General features: G+C 38.2%; 1 protein-coding gene across 2 annotated transcripts in view; it reads left to right on the forward strand.

Annotated features, from left to right (window-relative positions):
- Nucleotides 1-19393, forward strand: part of LOC133648898 (SH2 domain-containing protein 4A-like) — a 35480-nt gene extending 16087 nt beyond the window's left edge. Inside the window, exons 3-6 of one of the 2 annotated variants that reach the window (XM_062045422.1) lie at nucleotides 9497-9614; nucleotides 13461-13575; nucleotides 13654-13867; nucleotides 18570-19393. In XM_062045422.1, coding sequence (XP_061901406.1) covers nucleotides 9497-9614; nucleotides 13461-13575; nucleotides 13654-13867; nucleotides 18570-18613 — 491 coding nt within the window. In that variant the 3' untranslated portion in view covers nucleotides 18614-19393. Of the gene's footprint in view, nucleotides 1-9496; nucleotides 9615-13460; nucleotides 13576-13653; nucleotides 13868-18487 lie in introns of both variants that reach the window. The other variant, XM_062045421.1, reaches the window with a different exon arrangement.
- Nucleotides 19394-20622: the final 1229 nt, after the last annotated feature.

Here is a 20622-nt window from a genome sequence, read left to right on the forward strand (position 1 = left end):
CAAAGTGGAAAAGTGGTCTGTGGTCTGACGAGTCCACATTTCAAATTGTTTTTGGAAACTGTGGACGTCGTGTCCTCCGGACCAAAGAGGAAAAGAACCATCCGGATTGTTATAGGCGCAAAGTTGAAAAGCCAGCATCTGTGATGGTATGGGGGTGTATTAGTGCCCAAGACATGGGTAACTTACACATCTGTGAAGGCGCCATTAATGCTGAAATGTACATACAGGTTTTGGAGCAACATATGTTGCCATCCAAGCAACATTACCATGGACGCCCCTGCTTATTTCAGCAAGACAATGCCAAGCCACGTGTTACATCAACGTGGCTTCATAGTGAAAGAGTGTGGGTACTAGACTGGCCTGCCTGTAGTCAGGCCTGTCCCCCATTGAAAATGTGTGGCGCATTATGAAGCCTAAAATACAACAACGGAGACCCCCGGACTGTTGAACAACTTAAGCTGTACATCAAGCAAGAATGGGAAAGAATTCCACCTGAGAAGCTTAAAAAATGTGTCTCCTCAGTTCCCAAACGTTTACTGAGTGTTGTTAAAAGGAAAGGCCATGTAACACAGTGGTGAACATGCCCTTTCCCAACTACTTTGGCACGTGTTGCAGCCATGAAATTCTAAGTTAATTATTATTTGCAAAAAAAAAATAAAGTTTATGAGTTTGAACATCAAATATCTTGTCTTTGTAGTGCATTCAACTGAATATGGGTTGAAAAGGATTTGCAAATAATTGTATTCCGTTTATATTTACATCTAACACAATTTCCCAACTCATATGGTTACGGGGTTTGTACATTAAATATGCTAAAAACCAACATCCGCCCATGCGTTTTTCAGCTATGTTGCGAAGTAACAGACAGACAAACGAGCCCAAATAATAACTGAAATTACAGAGTATGCCTTTGTTTGTTTTGTTCGTCTGTTACTTCTAAACAGGCTGCAAGAGAGTTCACTCTTTGCATCGGTCTCAGCACTTGTGTGCATTTGTTCAACGGAGTGAACTCCCGTGTCAGTCATTCACTCTCTTTGTCTCTTTGCGTGGAGGCACGGCTGCTAGCATAGACACAGAGAAGTTAGACGTAGATATAGACTTCCTTTTATTGTCATTCAAATTTGAACTTTACAGTACAGATAAGACCGAAATGTTGTTGCATTAGCTCGTTGTAGTGCAGGATAAAAGAGCAATAGGGTGCAGATATAAATAAATAGTTTACTGTACAGATAAATATGTTGCACTTTTGCATATGCATCCACGTTTATTGATGAATGTTATATTGTCTTTAAATTCCGGCGAGTTAATCCGTTTTTGTTTCTACCTTAAATGAAATGTAACGTAGTAGAAATGATCCGCATCACCCCCAAAGTCAAGTCACTTGTTCCTTATCTCTTTTCTGACATTTCCTAAAAGTTTTATCAAAATCCACCAATAATTTTTTGAGTTATGTTATTAACTAAATGGTTGAGCTAATAGTATACAGTATATCTTATTGATAATTAACTCAATATTTACCAATAAAAAAGAGCTGGAAAAAATGCCCTGGGCTGCACTTTGGACACAATTGCTTTAAACCAACTTTATTTGTCATATGAGCTCACATGGCAGTTTTTTTTAGGTATTTTTATTTATTTAGTAGTTTTAGTTTATTGTATTTTGTATTATTTCTGGTCCAGCACTCAAATTTTTCGTTCCACTTCCTGTTTGCCTCCATTGCTCTGATCTGAGCCCAGGCTCCCTCAGCGGTCCCTGATTGGCAATTAGGACACACCTGTCCCTGGTTGCCAATCACAATGCTTCTTATGCCAGCCCTGTCTTTTGGATCGTTTACTCTGTTTCCTTTGCGCTTTTCATGTTTGATCTTCGTGCACCTGCGCTTTACTTGATGATAAGGGCTTATTTTACGAAATTGCCTGACGTCTCTGCATCTCGGGGTCCAGACATACACCAGTAGGGTACATTATTTCTGCCTTTTGTGTTATTTTGGCAACCACAGACTTCTTAACACATGCCCATCTTACACCACAATTGTTGGCTTTCTTTTGCTGTGTTTATTATTGTGGTTTGCAGTGTTACTGATTGTATCTTTAAGACCCTCTAATGGGGTAGGAAAACATTACAAACAACAGTCGGTATGATGCAGTGCACTTCGAAATACAAGTAAAATAATAAACATACACATCATTATAATTAGGGGTGTCACGATACAATTTTTTCACTTCTGACACCAATATTGGAGCCTTGAGTACTGGCCAATTAAATCATACATACATTTATTGTTCTGTAGTGTGGAATGTTAGAAAAGGCTTGAGCAAGTGAAATCACTCAAACTAAGAACAAAGAGATATGAAAAACACTAACCTGCTGTATTTATTGTTAACTGTCTGGAAAGGATTTATATTGTCTTTAACGGGGACCTATTATTCTAAACCAACTTTTTTTTTTTACCTATTAGTACCTGTTTGTGTGTATTTCGGATCTGCATAAGTCCCGAAAAATAATTAATAGTTTTTTTTTGCAAATATCGGACCAATATCCAATATCGATATTGGATCGAGACACCCCTAGTACCTAATCTCAAGTATTCCACTGAGCAATATTTTTTGTTTCCCGTTATAAAAATAATAAAACATTTTCTCACAAACAGAGAGTAAAATATAAAATTCATTAAAAAAAACAACAACGACAACTTAATATCTATGGATAGGTTAGAAGCTTCTGAAAGAGTTAAAGAGTTTAAAGCTAAAAAAAAAAAAAAAAAAAAAAAAAAAATTACCAAAACACATATAATTTATCACACTTTTATGAGTTTTTCCATTTTTCGGCAAGGAGGGATAGTGTGAATTTTTGGCAAAAACTGTCAATTGATCCAAAAAATATAGTTATAATGAATGTACAAATCTATTGGTACATTTAATTAGATTATTTACATTTTGGATTGTTACTACAATTAACACACATTCAAACAGTATTGCAGTTAACTACATATCAGGAATGACACACACACACACACACACACACACACACACACACACACACACACACACACACACACACGGTTTGGAGCAGTCCTTCTCGAATAGTGGGCCGGCCCCCTCTGGAGGGGGGTGCGGTGCAATGCCAGGTGGGGGCACGTGTGACCTTGGGAAACATGCTTTTTTTTTGCCGTACCAGAATATGATGAAGCTTATGTAGCACTTGACTTCACTGTAACCACGGTGGCAGACGGTAATGGTGTGTTTTTTCCATTAATGTTAATAAACTTACAATGTTATGCAGAGGTATATTCAACTTTAACTTTATTGACAAATTATACTATTTATAGTTACGGTGGAGAGTGGGGCGGGGGGAGCGACGCAAAAAATATTCTCACTGATTGTGCAGAAATTTTTTGGTTATGCAAACCAACTGTTGCAGCAGCTGTCCGGGTGGCTGGTGTCAGACAATCATGAAGGTGCACCTGCTGGAGGTGGAGGGCCTGGGCTGGTGTGGTTACATGTGGTCTGCCGTTGTGAGGCCAGTTGGATGTACTGCCAAATTCTCTGAAACGCCTTTGGAGATGGCTTATGGTAGAGAAATTAACATTCAATTCACGCGCAACAGCTCTGGTGGATTTCCTGCAGTCAGCATGCCGACTGCACGCGCCCTCAAAACTTGCGACATCTGTGGCATTGTGCTGTGTGATAAAACTGCACATTTTAGAGTGGCTTTTTATTGTGGGCAGCCTAAAGCATATTTGTGCAATAATCATGCTGTTTAATCAGCATCTTGATATGCCACACCTGGGAGGTAGGATGGATCATCTTGGCAAAGAAGAAATGCTCACTAACACAGATTTAGACAGATTTGTGAACAATATTTGAGAGGAATAGGTCAAATTATACTATTTATAGTCACGGTGGAGAGTGGGGGGGGGGGGAGCGGCGCAGAATGTTTTTATTTGTACCTCGTGGGGGCGTAACAGAAAATATTTGGTTTGGAGTAACACTCGCATTTGTTAGCGATCTGATTAAGGTGTTAAAAATAAAATACACAAGGCAAAACATACCCAGTCTTCCCGGCTCTCCCCTTGTACACATCCTCCTCTGATATGTCTTTCTTATTTATTCCTTCCCAGAGGAGAGCCTGAACTGGCTATACTGGTCCAGACACACAATAAGAATGTGTGTGTTTGTTTGTGTATCTGCGTGTCACTGACAGCCGCTATCAGCACTCCTCCAATCCATTTACTGGCTTGCTGCTGAGGAGCACTGACTAAGCCCCTGCGGTCTGAACCATATATTAGGTTACTGTCTTTGTGTGCCCAAACTCTGCCTTGTCACCTGAGAAGCAACCAAGTCTGTTTGTGTTACACAACATTCAATGCAGTCACCGATCTGCCGTTACATGTGCTGCGGATGGTGAAAACACCTGATTACAAAATTGACTATTGAATACAACTACTACTATGCCGTTTTAGCCATAGGCCAGATGGGTTATATGCATCTCATTCTCTATGGGGCGCCACGGCTGCTACTACTGCTTCGAATGATGATAATAATCATCACACCCTAATAATCAAATTAAAGATTACCACAAAACTTAAAGGTGTAAGTAAGGGACCCATTAATTTCATTATACAGGACGGCAGACCCCTTCCAAGAGAGAACCTTTTCCAAGGACCCCTTTAATGCCATGCTGAATAATATATAAAGATAAAATTAGAATAATATGATAGTAATTCTGCCATTTGTATGTAACTTCGCAGAAATTCAGGTGTCACAGTCATGTCAGGAACCAATTAACAGCAGTAAACGAGGCACGACTGTATTTGTTTAGCTTTATCCTAATAAATTAAGTGGGCACTAAACCACAACAACATTACAGTTTTGTGGGAAAAGCTAAAACATCCTTGTGTTATAATTAGGGATGTCAAAATTAACAAGTTAACTCATTCAATTTAATAACATTATATTAAAAAAAACTTTATTTGTTCCCGGGTGGCGGTTAAAAGTATCACGCTATTAATAAAAAATAATAATAATCATGAGCACACTTTGATTAATCATGCAATTGATTTTGACTGTACAAGCTCTTTTACCTTAACCGTAAAACGGTCATTGATCGGATCAAACAGTATAAAAAATGAATGACTGGTGTACTCACTGGCGAATTTCACTCCAAAATCCAGCCAAAAAGAACATTAGATAAAACTGTTACCAAGTTTTGTGCAAATAAATGACATTGCATTCAAGTAAAATATTTAAAAATGTTCCTGGATGACATTCTGATAATAAAATGGTATTTGTGTACAATTATTGGGGTCTTTTCTTCAGTCAACTTTAATTATACAAGTGAGTAATCACCTGTGATTAATCATGATTAATTTCAAAATGTGATTAATCTGATTTAAAAGATAACCATTTGACAGCCCTAGTTAAATTTAGTATTAACATTTCAGCTTTTTGCACAACATTGTGTCTTTTCGTTCTATTTACCTTTCCCAATTGTGCTATGCTTTTTTTTTTTAGTGTAATTTTGTTTCCAGAGTATGCCGTAAAAGAAATGCCCCCCGGGCCGCTCTTTGGACAGCCCTGACATAGACTGCTCAGTATGTGCAAACTAAAAGGTGTGTTTCCCAGACACAGCACGACTGGTTCGCTGACCTCAGCGTAAGACGTTGCGCTCTCATGCACCTGCGTGACTGTAATAAATACATAACCTCTAACAAAGCTACCCTTGTTTATACATCTGAATTTATCCAGCCTGCTTGACAAAGCAGCTCTTTTGTATTCTCCAACCGCACCCTTATGCCATCGCAGGTGCAATACCTCAGAAGGACTAATGGGATGGAAAACAACTGTCTCAATGGGGAGTCGAGGCTGTTCTTGCCTACTGTGTTGTCAGCTCATCAAATAACTGCTAAAGATAGCCTCTTTTAAAAAATAATAATAATAAATGACAAAACTGGGGAATTAAATATGCTTAAATTAAAATTAAAAATTAAAGATTAAAGATACCAATGATTGTCACACACACACTAGATGTGGTGAAATGTGTCCTCTGCATTTGACCCATCCCCTTGGGGAGCAGTGGGCAGCAGCGGCGCCGCGCCCGGGAATCATTTTGGTGACTTAACCCCCAACTCCAACCTGTGTTGCTGAGTGCCAAGCAGGGAGGTTATGGGTCCCATTTTTATAGTCTTTGGTATGACTCGGCTGGGATTTGAACTCCAACCTACCGATCTCAGGACAGTAAAGCCTAAAATGTTCATCCCAAAGCCACATTTTCAATGTGCACTTATACATTTTAATATAAAATATTTGTTTTCAAGTAAAGATAGTCTTTTGCACCATTTAAAAGGGTGCAAAAAAGTTTGTATTTATACAAACAACGGTAACACTTTAGTATGGGGAACACATATTCACCATTAATTAGTTGCTTATTAACATGCAAATTAGTAACATATAGTTTTTTAATTAGTCATTATTAAGTACTTATTAATGCCTTATTCTGCATGGCCAACCAGTAAGCCATTAATTAAGAGTCTTCCCTCAATAACCTCAGAATTATTGCTTATTAGTAACCCTAACCCTAACCCTTATATGTTCCCCTAGTGTCCAAATAACTCTAAATTAAGTATATGTTACTTTAATAAGCAACTAATTAATGATGAATATGTTCCCCATACTTAAGTGTTAAACAAACAACTTTAGACATACTTTTTCAAATATAAATTTTTCATTGAATGGACAAATCAAATTAATTTATATTGCGCTAATTCACAACAAAAGTTATTTCAAGGCACTGACGCCTAGAATGAACCCAACATTAGCAAGCACTTTGCAGACAGAGGCAAGGAAAAACTTCCTCTCCACAAGTGCAATAATGATGATGACGCTTTGTTATTAACATTATGATATTCGCAGGGCATGAGAATACAATGACCTGGATGAATGACAACATCCGTAGCATATTATTGGTATTACTGCTACTACTGAAAGTAATTATGAGAACTCTAACAATATTGTTTGTGTTGCCTCTAAGAGCATGAGTGCCTACTACAGCGGAGAATAACAAACTACATAAAAAGGTTGACAGTGATATTATTATGATCAATTGAGGTGCACTGTCAATAGTACTATTGCTGATGTTTACTTCTACTGTACTATAGCACTAAAAACAATGATTGGAATAAGACATCTGCAGCTTTGGAAGTGGGAATGCCTGCAAGGGAGAGAATTAGTACTATTGTAACTTAGTGAGATGAGTAAGGTAGAATACTACAGAGTAGGTCGACGGATTGGTGCATCATGGTTTGATCCTCAGCATGTATAAATGTATGAGAACATAACCATAAGCAGGAGTGATGGATTAGCAATCAAGGCCTACTATCAAAATAGTCTTTTGTCATGTTCTTGTGACATTTACAGCTGTTTCCGGCTTCCTCCCACCTCCAAAGATCTGCACCTGGGGGATAGGTTGATTGGCAACACTACATTGGCCCTAGTGTGTGAATGTGAGTGTGAATGTTGTCTGTCTATCTGTGTTGGCCTTGCGATGAGGTGGCGACTTGTCCAGGGTGTACTGCTTGAGTGCAGTCGGGATAGGCCCCAGCACCCCCGCAACCCCAAGAGGGACAAGCGGTAGAAAATGGATGGATGGATGGATGGATGGATGGATGGATGGATGGATGGAACTCAAAGATCTAAAACATTTTTCTACATACACACAAGACCTATTTCTCTCAAATGTTGTTCACAAATTTGTCTAAATCTGTGTTAGTGAGCATTTCTTCTTTTCCAAAATAATTCACCCTACCTCACTGGTGTGGCATATCAAGATGCTGATTAAACAGCATGATTATTGCACAGATATGACTTAGGCTGCCCACAATAAAAAGCCACTCTAAAATGTGCAGTTTTATCACACAGCACAATGCCACAGATATCGCAAGTTTTAAGGGTGCGTGCAGTTGTAATGCAGACTGCAGGAAATCCACCAGAACTGTTGCCCGTGAATTGAATGTTCATTTATCTACCATAAGCCATCTCCAAAGGCGTTTCAGAGAATTTGGCAGTACATCCAACTGGCCTCACAACCACAGACCAAATATAACCACACCAGCCCAGGACCTCCAGCAGGTGCACTTCCATGATCATCTGACACCAACCACCCGGGCAGCTACTGCAACAATTGGTTTGCATAACCAAATAATTTTTTCACAAACTGTGAGAAACCGCCTCAGGGAAGCTCATCTGCATGCTAGTCATCCTCATCGGGGTCTCGACCTGAGTGTCGTCGTAACAGACTTGAGTGGGCAAATGCTCGCATTCGATGGCGTCTGGCACATTGGAGAGGTGTTCTCTTCACGGATGAATCCCGGTTTTCACTTTTCAGGGCAGGTGGCAGACAGCGTGTGTGGCGTCATGTGGCGTCTTGCTGATGTCAACGTAGTGAACCGAGTGGCCCATGGTGGGTGTGGGGTTATGGTATGGGCAGGTCTATGTTATGGACGACGAACGCAAGTGCATTTTATTGATGGCATTTTGAATGCACAGAGACACTGTGACAAAATCCTGAGGCCCATTGTTGGGCCATTCATCCCAGACCATCACCTCATGTTGCAGCATGACAATGCACGGCCCCACGTTGCAAGGATCTGTACGCAATTCCTGGAAGCTGAAAACATCCCAGTTCTTGCATGGCCAGCATACTCACCGGACATGTCACCCATTGAGCATGTTTGGGATGCTGTGGATCGGTGTATACGACAATGTGTCCCACTTCCTGCCAATATCCAGCAACTTGGCACAGTCATTGAAGAGGAGTGGACCAACATTCCACAGGCCACAATCAACAACCTGATCAACTCTATGCGAAGGAGATGTGTCGCACTGCGTGAGGCAAATGGTGGTCACACCAGACACGACTAGTTTTCTGACGCACCCAGACCCTAATAAAGCAAAACTGTTACTTTTACCGTGGGCGCCCAAAGGCAAACGTGTGCAATAATCCATCCATTTTCTACCGCTTGTCCCTTTGTGTGCAATAATCATGCTGTTTAATTAGCATCTTGGAATATCTTGGCAAAGAAGAAGTGCTCACTAACACAGATTTTTATACAGATTTGTGAACAATATTTGAGCAAAATAGGTCTTTGTGTATATAGTAAAAGTTTTACATCTTTGAGTTCTGCTCATGAAAAATGGGAGCAAAAACAAAAGTGCGGCGTTTATATATGTGTTCAGTTTACAAAAGTTGACTCACATTATGAGTCTTCACCTTAACAAACATGAATTTGTGAAATAAAGGGGCAGGAATATCCAGCCCACAGAGGCTGCAGGAGGATGAAACTTAAAGGACAGCACCATCTTCTGGATGCAAGCCTTCATAACAGTCTCAATCTTTTTTTCAGTCATACAGAAAGATGACAATCTGAAGTTCCATCCATCTATTTTGTACCGCTTGTCCCTGAAGTTGTTTTTCTTTTTGTTGTTGTTGTTGCTTGCAGCATCCAGTAAGCGTGTGAGCTGGCTGCTCGGTCGTGATGGAGACGTCAGTGTCCTTGTGATCGGAGAGGTCGATGAGTTCAGGTCCTCCAAACTTCTCCAGACCATGATGAACAACAGGTTAGCACACTAATAAAATAGAATTCTGTTGAAATGTCACGTGGTGCAGTGTGAATGATGTATTCCGGATTATGTTTGTTTGATTTGTGAATTCAACTACAAAACACAGAAAGAGCAATTGAACGCAGCATATTATTTCATAATAATGTCCATCATTTAAAAAGTGAGTGCTTCACACATACATAGCCAAGTATAACATGCAACTACTCCATATGTTTATTCTGTTCTAATACAGAAACTTTGTAGAACTAATTAACAATATAGTGGGTGTTGCCTTCGCAGTAAGTTTATTCATGTGGTTGTGCTCATAAAATGTTGGTGACCTCTTGTAGCTAAGTAAACAGCTCCCATCAGTTATGGTAATAGTTTAGTTGTTGTTTTTTATACATGCATGCAAGATCACAATGAAGTACTTTACACCTGTCTAAAAAGGAGTAGGAAGAAACAGATCTACCAATCACTTCCTGTGTTCATTGACTGAATTGGTCCCATTCAGGAAATAAAAAGTATAAATGCATGAAAGGATTAACTGTAAAGAAAAAAAAGGGATATGAAAATGTATCTAAATGCATATCTAATAAATGCAGTTTTACCTTGAACAATGTTGCCTGTGCCCTCTTCCAAACTGTGACTTTATTTTGGAATATCCTGATTTATATCAATCAAAAATGTTTATTATTTAATAGTTACTTTTTATCTCAAGAATGCTTTGACTTGATTTCTTACAGAAAACAAAAACAATTCAGACAAATCCACACATTATTCCATGGGTTTTCACTCACATTGCACATTACGTTCTCTGAAACATTTGGAATATTCCATAAATCACATGGTCCACAGAAAGTTACATCATTCAGATTATCTGCAGACTATTAGAAGGCTAAAAGTCAGTTTATTCATTTATTTTCTGTATATTTGATATTTCAACTACTGTATGTCTGGATTAAAAATAGCAGCAGTCCTGTTACCTTAATTTTATTTCTCAGATTGCTTTTGGGTTGAATCACTGTAATGTCAACATGCAATTAGCATAAATATCATGTGGCTATATTTCATGTATTTGCTAAAACTCACTCCTGTTACTTTCAGTACTGCTGCTGAAATGAGTCAACAAATGTTTCATTGGAGTATTGCACGAAAATGAAATAAATACACGTTTAGAATGTATTGTAACCTCAATTTACGAACTTAATTGGTTTTTGAGCATGGTTTGTCTATCGAAAAGTTTGTGCAGTGAAGCAAAGTTCCCCAGAAGAAACATTGTAAATATGAGCAATGGGTTCCAGCCTCAACAAAAGTCCATATTTTAGTGAAGGTGTGTAGACTTTGAACACAATATAAAGTGCTGTACACTACTGCATATCAAACAAACATAGCAAGGACGTGATGGATCAACTTTCTATTTAGTAACAACTGAAGTGTGCTGGTAACATGCGCGCACACACACAAAAGCCACTCTCCAACTGTACTAAAATCCTTAATAGACATTCAAAAGAGTAAAATCCAACCAAATTAACATCATCAACAAGGATTTTAGGAGAAAAATCAGCTGGTAGGGACGGATAAAAACAGAAGGGAGCGAGGTTTTAAAAAAAAAAAAGAAAATTATGATGATGTCTAAAATTACAGTTAAAGGGGTCACAATATTATTTTTTTCTACATTTTAAACACTTCCTTGCGGTTTACATAACATGCAATGGTGGTGCTTTTGTGTTGTATGCATAGATTAGGTTTTATAGAGCATCTTCAAACTGCTTTGTATTTTTTTATTTACATAATTCTACTTCGACTGCGTCTTCTCCCCGTCATCTCTGTTGTAGTTTTCAGCGCTTCCATATCGAGTCTACTGACAGATATATTATAAATATTATGTTTATTTATATCAGAAATGGCAACAGTGGGGGATGCATGTGCAAGTACGAGACAGTCTTCCCCGCAGCAAGAGGGGAGAGAAAAAGAAAACAATTTCTGACTACAATGGCGGATCCGCGCACAGGTCTTTGGGTACATTTCTGTTATATATGGAGACATCCATTGACGTCAAAAGTCAGAAAACATCACAAGTCAGAGCAAATTTCAAACGGCTCTTTTGAAAGAAATATGAAGGAAGGCAAGAATATTTAATAAATATCTCCACAATGCCTGCAGGGTTTGATTTCAAATTTTCGGGACTTAATGCAAATCCCAAAAATAGGTAAGAAAAGTTGGTTTTGCATAATAGGTCCGCTTTAAAAGAGAACTAGCTAATTCTAAGCTAAAGTCTTTCAGTCCTGTTACTGAAATGAGTCAACAAATAAAATGCATGTACAAATAAATAATAAATCAATAGAAAATAAACATATAGAATAAATGTTCTTGAAATGGGCCAATACAAGGGCACCAGGGTGACACGGGGGTTAGTGCTGGTGCCTCACAATAAGAAGGACCTGGGTTCCATCCCCTGGCTTGGGGTCTTTCTGTGTGGAGTTTGCATGTTCTCCCCGTGACTACGTGGGTTTTCTCCGGGTACTCCAGCTTCCTCCCACCTCCAAAGACATGCACCTGGGGATAGGTGGACTGGCAACACTAAATTGGCCCTAGTGTGTGAATGTGAGTGTAAATGTTGTCTGTCTATCTGTGTTGGCCCTGCGATGAAGTGGTGACTTGTCCAGTGTGTACCCCGCCTTCCACCCGAATGCAGCTGAGATAGGCTCCAGCACCCTCGCGACACCGAGAAGGACAAGCGGTGGAAAATGGATGGATGGACGGCTGGGCCAACACACGTTTAGAATAGTTTAATAATAATAATAATTATCATTATTAATATTATTATTATTGCTATTAATAATACATAATTATTAATTATAATCATTATCAATAGTACTATTGTTGCTATTATTGAGGCATAATTATTATTACTAATTATTATAATGTTTTATTAATGGTACATAATTATTATTAATAATGTTAAGAATTATTATTATTGTTGTTCTGCGATGAGGTGGCGACTTGTCCAGGGTGTACCCCGCCTACTGCCCGAATGCAGCTGCGATAGACTCCAGCGACCCCCCGCAACCCCGAAAGGGACAAGCGGTAGAAAATGGATGGATGGATCGATTATTGTTGTTGTTGTTATTATTATTATTGTAATAAAAATAATAATAATACATTCTGAAAATGTGCCAATACATATTTAAAAAAGTTATATAATAATAACAATTATATTAATGTAATGTAAGTTTATTTTAAGAGCTACTCATGAATAATTTTTTAAATAATAAAAGAAAATGATAAAAAGTACTTGTCAATTATTTACTATTCAACTGGCGCCCCAAGAATCTACAGTGAACACTTGTATTATGGATAGCGGAACAATATATTTTTGGAAATGTGTAACTCTGACAAAAGAAATAAAACAAATATAGGTTGCTGGTTTTCAAATTAAGAATAATAGTGAAGTTCCTATAGCTTTCTGGAGATGAGTATAGACTATAACAACCATTACTTATTTTACAGTAATATGAACAAATAAATAAGGGAAGCATTGTTGGATAGTAAAAAAAAAAAAAGTACAGATGTGTAATAAACCTTAATTTACGCCAAAATGATTATGCAGTGCAGTTCAGTATCAATTAAACAATAGCACCACTGTAGTATGAGCGTTCTGTCATGTTGACATGTTGCTCATAAAAACATGACGCCAGCTCTCTGCCCCCCATTATGACGTCACTCACAGCCGTTGATGAGATGGACAGTGAACTGATGCTAGCAGTTTGCTGATTCTTCAAGTTATGTGTTTCAATGAGGCGACTCAAAGGTTGGCCTGATTGTTCTGTGATGGCGATTGTCCCCCCCCCCCCCCCCCAGACTCCAACATGATCGTATGAATGGCATCCAGACAGCAGACGTGCAGGCAGGAAAAGAGGCCCAGCAGCTTGGATTAACAGAAGAAAGCCATCCTCCCTGCATGGACACGACCACGGTGAGCGGACGTGTGTCGTAAGCCCGGCCAATAAGATAAACCCCCACAGATCTTAACATGGTGCTTCTCTGGGCACAGAACCACCAATCATCCGAGGACGAGTCGGACTCCTGCAGCGCCAATGACGACCTGAAGGACCCCGATGAGGGCAGCGACAGTGAATCAGGCAGCAGCTCGGACAACCTCGGCGACTGGGCTCCTCTCTACAGGCCCCATCTTAGTAGCCATGGCAACAAAGCAGCACTCAAAGCCCAGCTGTCAGGCGCAGAGAGGGTCAGCACACAAGCCAGAGGTGAGAAAACAAGAGAGGCTTGGTGGTGAGAACGAGTGGTCAATGTTCCCTTCGGAGGTTCTGTGGAAGACATTAATGGATGTAAAATATGCCAGAACATAAAGATGATAAATATGATTGATTCATTTGAAAAGGAGTAGCCAAACAAAATTATTAATTATTATTAACTTCGATGGTTCTTCTTAAAATGATAGAAATTCTAAGTTGATGTTTACACACACTAAAAACCTTCATTGTAAATTCAAAGCAAATTACTGGCTAATAATTGCATTACTTTCACAGGAACATTTACAGTCGATTACTGCAAAATATTTGCAATCTTTAAATTCACTACAATAAAGGCACAACTAATTGCTGTAACTTCACAATTCAAAAAAGTTTATTGTTTATTAGTCTTTCGGTTTAACAACATACTGCCACCTACTGTACAGGAGTTAGAAATGTAGTCTATGGATACCCATAAGACAGTCATTTGTTGTGATGTTACAGAGGACAATGATTACAGTAATTTACTGTGAAATATAAGGGTGTCATGATTTTTACAGTAATTTCTTGTAATGTTACAGTAAATTATGTTACAGTATTTTACTGTGGAAAAATACTGTTAAATGCTGTGAAAGCCTGGTATTTGTTTCCACTGCAAGACTAATTTTAACTGAAAACTGTGTTTTGTTTTTTTCTTTTCTGATTGGTTTCATTTTGGCTGTCAAGGACCATTTCGATATTTGTATATCTGTTTTTAATTTTGGAAAAATAACTTTTGTCTTGCTGGCTTTTGCTAGCAAATTAGCTTGTTCTGTTTAAATGTTTTCTTTTTGCTCAATCGTTTTCCCATTTTTGCTGGTATTTTTTGTATTATATAAATCCAATCAAACACAAACTAAAAACCAGTACCTGAAAACAAACATTAAACAAGTTTAAGCTAAGTTTAACAACTGCTTAACCTACTTCCATTAAAGTGTACATTTACTCCACTCCTGCCGTGTCCAGTGCAGTTGCATTGCTCACTATCGCCAGCTAGTGGCCTGGCATGCATATCACAGCGCCTGTCTGCAATGGAGGTTTGTCATCTGCATGCATGTGACACTTCAAAAACATCAACACAAAATATCCCAGTTTTTAGGAAGCTGTTGTCATGTAAGAATTATGTTACTAAACAAACATTTCGACTTACTTGGTCTTATTTAAATTGATGAAAAATGAACAAACGCAACAAACTTCTACATGATGTTGTATGTCAGCATGGACTGTCCTGCCCACACGTAGTCTTCCTGTCACCCTAAGGCAGCTTGCATAGACTCCAGCTTCCCTGCAAGTTGCTGCAACCCTGAAAAGGATAAGCAGGAAAAAATGTGTGGATATTATTATCATTATACATTGATTGATTGAGACTTTTATTGGTAGGTTGCACAGTGAAGTACATATTCCGTACAATTGACCACTAAATGGTAACACCCGAATAAGTTTTTCAACTTGTTTAAGTCGGGGTCCACTTAAATTGATTCATGATACAGATATATACTATCATATATACTATCATCATAATACAGTCATCACACAAGATAATCACATTGAATTATTTACATTATTTACAATCAGGGGTGTGGAGGGAGGGGGGGTGGGGGGGGGATATGGACATCAAGTAGTGGACATAGAGAGAGAGAGAGAGAGAGAGAGAGATCAGAAGGCATAAGAAAAAGAAAAAGTATCTGCATTTGATTGTTTACATTTGATTATTAGCAATCCGGGGAGGGTGTTAGTTTAGGTTTGTAGCTGCCTGGAGGTGAACTTTTATTGCGGTTTTGAAGGAGGATAGAGATGCCCTTTCTTTTATACCTGTTGGGAGCGCATTCCACATTGATGTGGCATAGAAAGAGAATGAGTTAAGACCTTTGTTAGTTCGGAATCTGGGTTTAACGTGGTTAGTGGAGCACCCCCTGGTGTTGTGGTTATGGCGGTCATTTACGTTAAGGAAGTAGTTTGACATGTACTTCGGTATCAGGGAGGTGTAGCGGATTTTATAGACTAGGCTCAGTGCAAGTTGTTTAACTCTGTCCTCCACCTTGAGCCAGCCCACTTTAGAGAAGTGGGTAGGAGTGAGGTGGGATCTGGGGTGGAGGTCTAAAAGTAACATGACTAGCTGGTTCAGGGATGTTTGGAGTCTAGATTTGAGGGTTTTGGAGGTGCTAGGGTACCAGGAGGTGCATGCGTAATCGAAAAAGGGTTGAACGAGAGTTCCCGCCAGAATCCTCAAGGTGCTTTTATTGACCAGAGAGGAAATTCTGTAGAGAAATCTCGTTCGTTGGTTAACCTTTTTGATGACCTTGGTTGCCATTTTATCACAGGAAAGGTTAGCCTCTAGAATGGAACCTAGGTAGGTGACCTCATCTTTCCTGGTGATGACACTGTCACCTACTTTTATGGTGAAGTGATTGACTCTCTTAAGTTTGATGTGGGACCCAAACAGGATGGATTCTGTTTTACCCAAGTGTATGGATAGCTTGTTGTCAGCGAGCCAGGTGCAAGTTCTACAGAGCTCAGCACTGAGGATTTTCTCCACCTGTGACTTGTCCTTGCCGGATACCAGCAGGGCAGAGTCATCCGCAAACAAAAACAATTCACAGTCGCATGCCGATGACATGTCGTTTCTGTATATTAGGAACAGTAAAGGTCCCAATATATTGCCTTGGGGGACTCCACAGCTCACCGAGAGGGGGGGGGGGGACACGGTGCCGTTCACCGATTTTTATCAACTGATTGCAATAATGTAAATTTGTTTCAACTATTAAATGAACCAAAAATATGACTTATTTTATCTTTGTGAAAATATTGGACACAGTGTGTTGTCAAGCTTATGAGATGCGATGCAAGTGTAAGGCACTGTAATACTATTGTTCATTTTTATTTTTATTTTTATTTATTTTTTATAAATGTCTAATGTTAATGTAAATGAGGGATTTTTAATCACTGCTATCACATTATATTATTATACATGTAATGTGGAACCAGTTATGGTGACTGGCTGACTAGTGTTTGTCAAACACTAGTCAGCCAGCCAGCAAGTCATTTTGGCTATGTCAAACAATGTTTCACATAGCCAAAATTAAAAGTGAAACCATCCATTGTTTGCACAATGACTTTGAACAGAAACATAAGCAGAAAAGTCACAAATAAAGGATTTTGGAACATGCAGGAGTTTTCCTTTTATTTGAAAGAGTTTTGCGCTATTTTTGTTGTATGTTTTGATTACAATAACAATAAAACCTTAATATATGCACTAGGGCTGCGAATCTTTGGGTGTCCCACGATTCGATTCAATATCGATACTTGGGGTCACGCTTCGATTATAAATTTATTTTTTCTATGCAACACGATTCTCAATTCAAAAACGATATTTTTCCAATTCAAAACAATTCTCTATTCATTCAATACATAGGATTTCAGCAGGATCTACCCCAGTCTGCTGACATGCAAGCAGAGTAGTAGATTTTTGTAAAAAAAAAAAGCTTTTATAATTGTAAAGGACAATGTTTTATCAACTGATTGCAATAATGTAAATTTGTTTCAACTATTAAATGAACCAAAAATATGACTTATTTTATCTTTGTGAAAATATTGGACACAGTGTGTTGTCAAGCTTATGAGATGCGATGCAAGTGTAAGCCACTGTAATACTATTGTTCATTTTTATTTTTATTTTTATTTATTTTTTATAAATGTCTAATGTTAATGTAAATGAGGGATTTTTAATCACTGCTATGTTGAAATTGATACTAATATTGATACTGTTGTTGATAATATTGTTTTGTTGGATTGATTAATTTAAAAAAATATATATATATATATATATATATATATATATATATACAGTATATATATATAAACACAAAAAAAAATTAAAAAAAATAGATTTTTGAAAAATGAGAATCGATACTGAATCGTACAACGTGAGAATGCCGATTTTAATTCGAATTGATTTTTTCCCACACCCTTAATATGCACAGATCTTTCTTCCGGTGGCTAACAATGTAAAAAAATATATAAAATGCATGCATTTGGTTGTTTTTGGCATTTTTTGTAATATAATCCAGAATAATGCTGCCATGCTTTTATTTTGAAGCTTACATTGCTGTGAACAGGAACGGTGCATGTTTTAATGCTAAATAGTGACTTTGATGCTTCTTGTCAATGACATGATGTATGTCGACGTCAATTTAAGCAAGATCTTTTTAGTAATAAGAAGGGGACCGGGGCTTGATGAGTTGGTTGACATTGACGGGTTGTTGACATAAATGGAACTGACAAAAAAACAAAAAACAGCTCATTTATCAACTAGAGAAGCAATGATCATGCTGGTATAGTCGATAATAGATGTCTTAGAATGGATCCCTGAGGGATTCCGCGTAATACAGTTTGGCCACAGGCACATCCATCCATCCATCCATCCATCCATCCATCCATCCAGGCACACCAGTACCAAAACCAATACAGCTCAGATACTGTTTTATTGTAACTCTGATTTCTGTTAGCTATTGCTATAAATATGTGTCTTGATGTTTGCTTTTACAAATGAAGCCAGTTCAAATAATTTACTTCATGATTCCCTTCTGTTTTTCTCAGGTATTTTCATTGAAGAGAAGACGTCAGAATACGGCGGCAGAGTGGCCCAACTCAAAAAAACATTTGTGTCTGATCGTCACAGCTTCACCAAACCTCCTTTACCTGCCAAACCTGCTCATCTACTGACCAGAGGTGCTCCCTTGATCCATTAAGACTCCACCTGACATTCTGCTGTCACACCAAAACACTCATGCTGATTAGCGTCACATGTTCGACACCCAGGAGGACTCCGTAACTCGTTGACATGGGTGGGGGTCCAGGAGGATCCTCGCTCAGACCCAGTAGGTGAACTGAATATTGTGCAAAGATAAGGACAATAATTTTCTGTTAGGACAACATAATTGGATTTTTAATGTTTAATGCATATTTCAATTACATATTTTTCTTATTCCGATTTCATTAGTTGGACTTTTGTGACCTGGATGTGTTTCAAAGTACATTACTGAGTATCAGTTACTGTGCTACCTTGACACACAAAAAAATGTCACATAGGCCAAGAAGAAGCTTAGTGAGGACGTGGATAAATAATGCTGTTTATAAGAATCGCTATGACGCTCCTCTACTTTTTTGCACTTTTGTTAACAGTTATTACACTTTCTGAAAAGTAATAGTGGACCAAAATGGTTACTCAGACTTTTGACATGTATAAAAAGTACATAATGAATAGTTGAGCTACTCACCTTTAACATATATCTTTTTGTGAACGTTTGAAAGTCACTTACTCTCAACACATCACTCACAACTGACCTGCTGTACAGTATTTTAGGGCTTTAATATGAAGACTGTCGTGAGTTGACTCCTTTTTTAGAATGTAACGCTGTTTAAAAATCCACCAGATTTCCCTTGAATGTTGGCTTTTATAAATAAATAAAACATCAGTGAAACTACTGCACTGCTGGAACAAGACCGCTTATTGCAAGTTGACATTATTCCATTTTTTCTACTGCTTCCAGACACCATATCCTAGGTCAGAGTTTCACAACCTGTCAGCCGGAGTGGGACCCCAATGCACAGCAACAAATAAATAAGAATGACAACTTAACTTAACTTAACTTAACTTTTAACTAGATCCACTCGACGTCCATTGCACCGGTCGCCCAGGTGGGGGTCCCCAAATCTGCTGTCCACCCCAAGGTTTTTCATTGTATCCCATTGGGTTGAGTTTTTCCTTGCCCTGATGTGGGATCTGAGCCGAGGATGTCGTTGTGGCATGTGCAGCCCTTTGAGACACTCGTGATTAAGGGCTATATAAATAAACTTTGATTGATTGATTGATTGATTGATTGATTGATTGATTGATTGATTGATTGATTGATTGAACAAAAAAAAAAATGCACTCAAAAAGGAGTGAGGGAGGCACGTTCCTTAACAAATGTCATGGTTTTTAACAAATAGTTTCACCAAAAGTTAAATGGAGTGCCCAAACAAAGAATACAACGAGCCACTATGAGGCCAAAAAAAGTTGTGAGTACCAGAACTTTGATTTTAAAAAAAGGTGGGAAAGAGCGCTCGTAGCAAAGTACGATGGGGGCGTCCTCCTCCTCCTCCTCCCCTCATTGCCGTTTTTGCCAACAAGAGTTTTCAATAGGGGTCCTGGAAAATATCGATTAACATCCAAATTGCCATTCTTATTTATTATAACAACATGTTAAAAATTGATTTTGAAAAAGTCGTCTTTTCGTCCGTTTCTGCGCTTACTTTGTGTAGCCTGTGACCCGTTTTGAAAAGTTTTTCATACAATTAATATACCAAATGTTCTTTTGCAAGAATCAGTTCAAATAGATCATCTTGTTGAGTCAAGAAGTGGTTCTGAATCGAATTGCCGGCCCAAGAATGGGAATCGAATTGAATCGTGATTTCTTAAGTTTGTAAAAATTGTGAGATTAATGTCCCTAGTTTCCAATAACGGTGAAGGTAAAAGTCCTTCATTTATTTGTAATTGCCATTGTTGTCCGCATGTGAAAGTATAAATATTCTACATCAAATGTTTTGTGAATTAACATTTTGGATGTATGTAACAGAATAATTGTATTTGCATGTTTTCTTATAGCAAAAATTGCTTCTGTATGTTTCAGCTTTTGTCAAAGCTTTTATAACATATTGATATAACAAAAAACAAGGTACTATTTTATTTT

The sequence above is a fragment of the Entelurus aequoreus genome, linkage group LG04 (assembly GCF_033978785.1).
Source record: "Entelurus aequoreus isolate RoL-2023_Sb linkage group LG04, RoL_Eaeq_v1.1, whole genome shotgun sequence".
NCBI lineage: Eukaryota > Metazoa > Chordata > Actinopteri > Syngnathiformes > Syngnathidae > Entelurus > Entelurus aequoreus.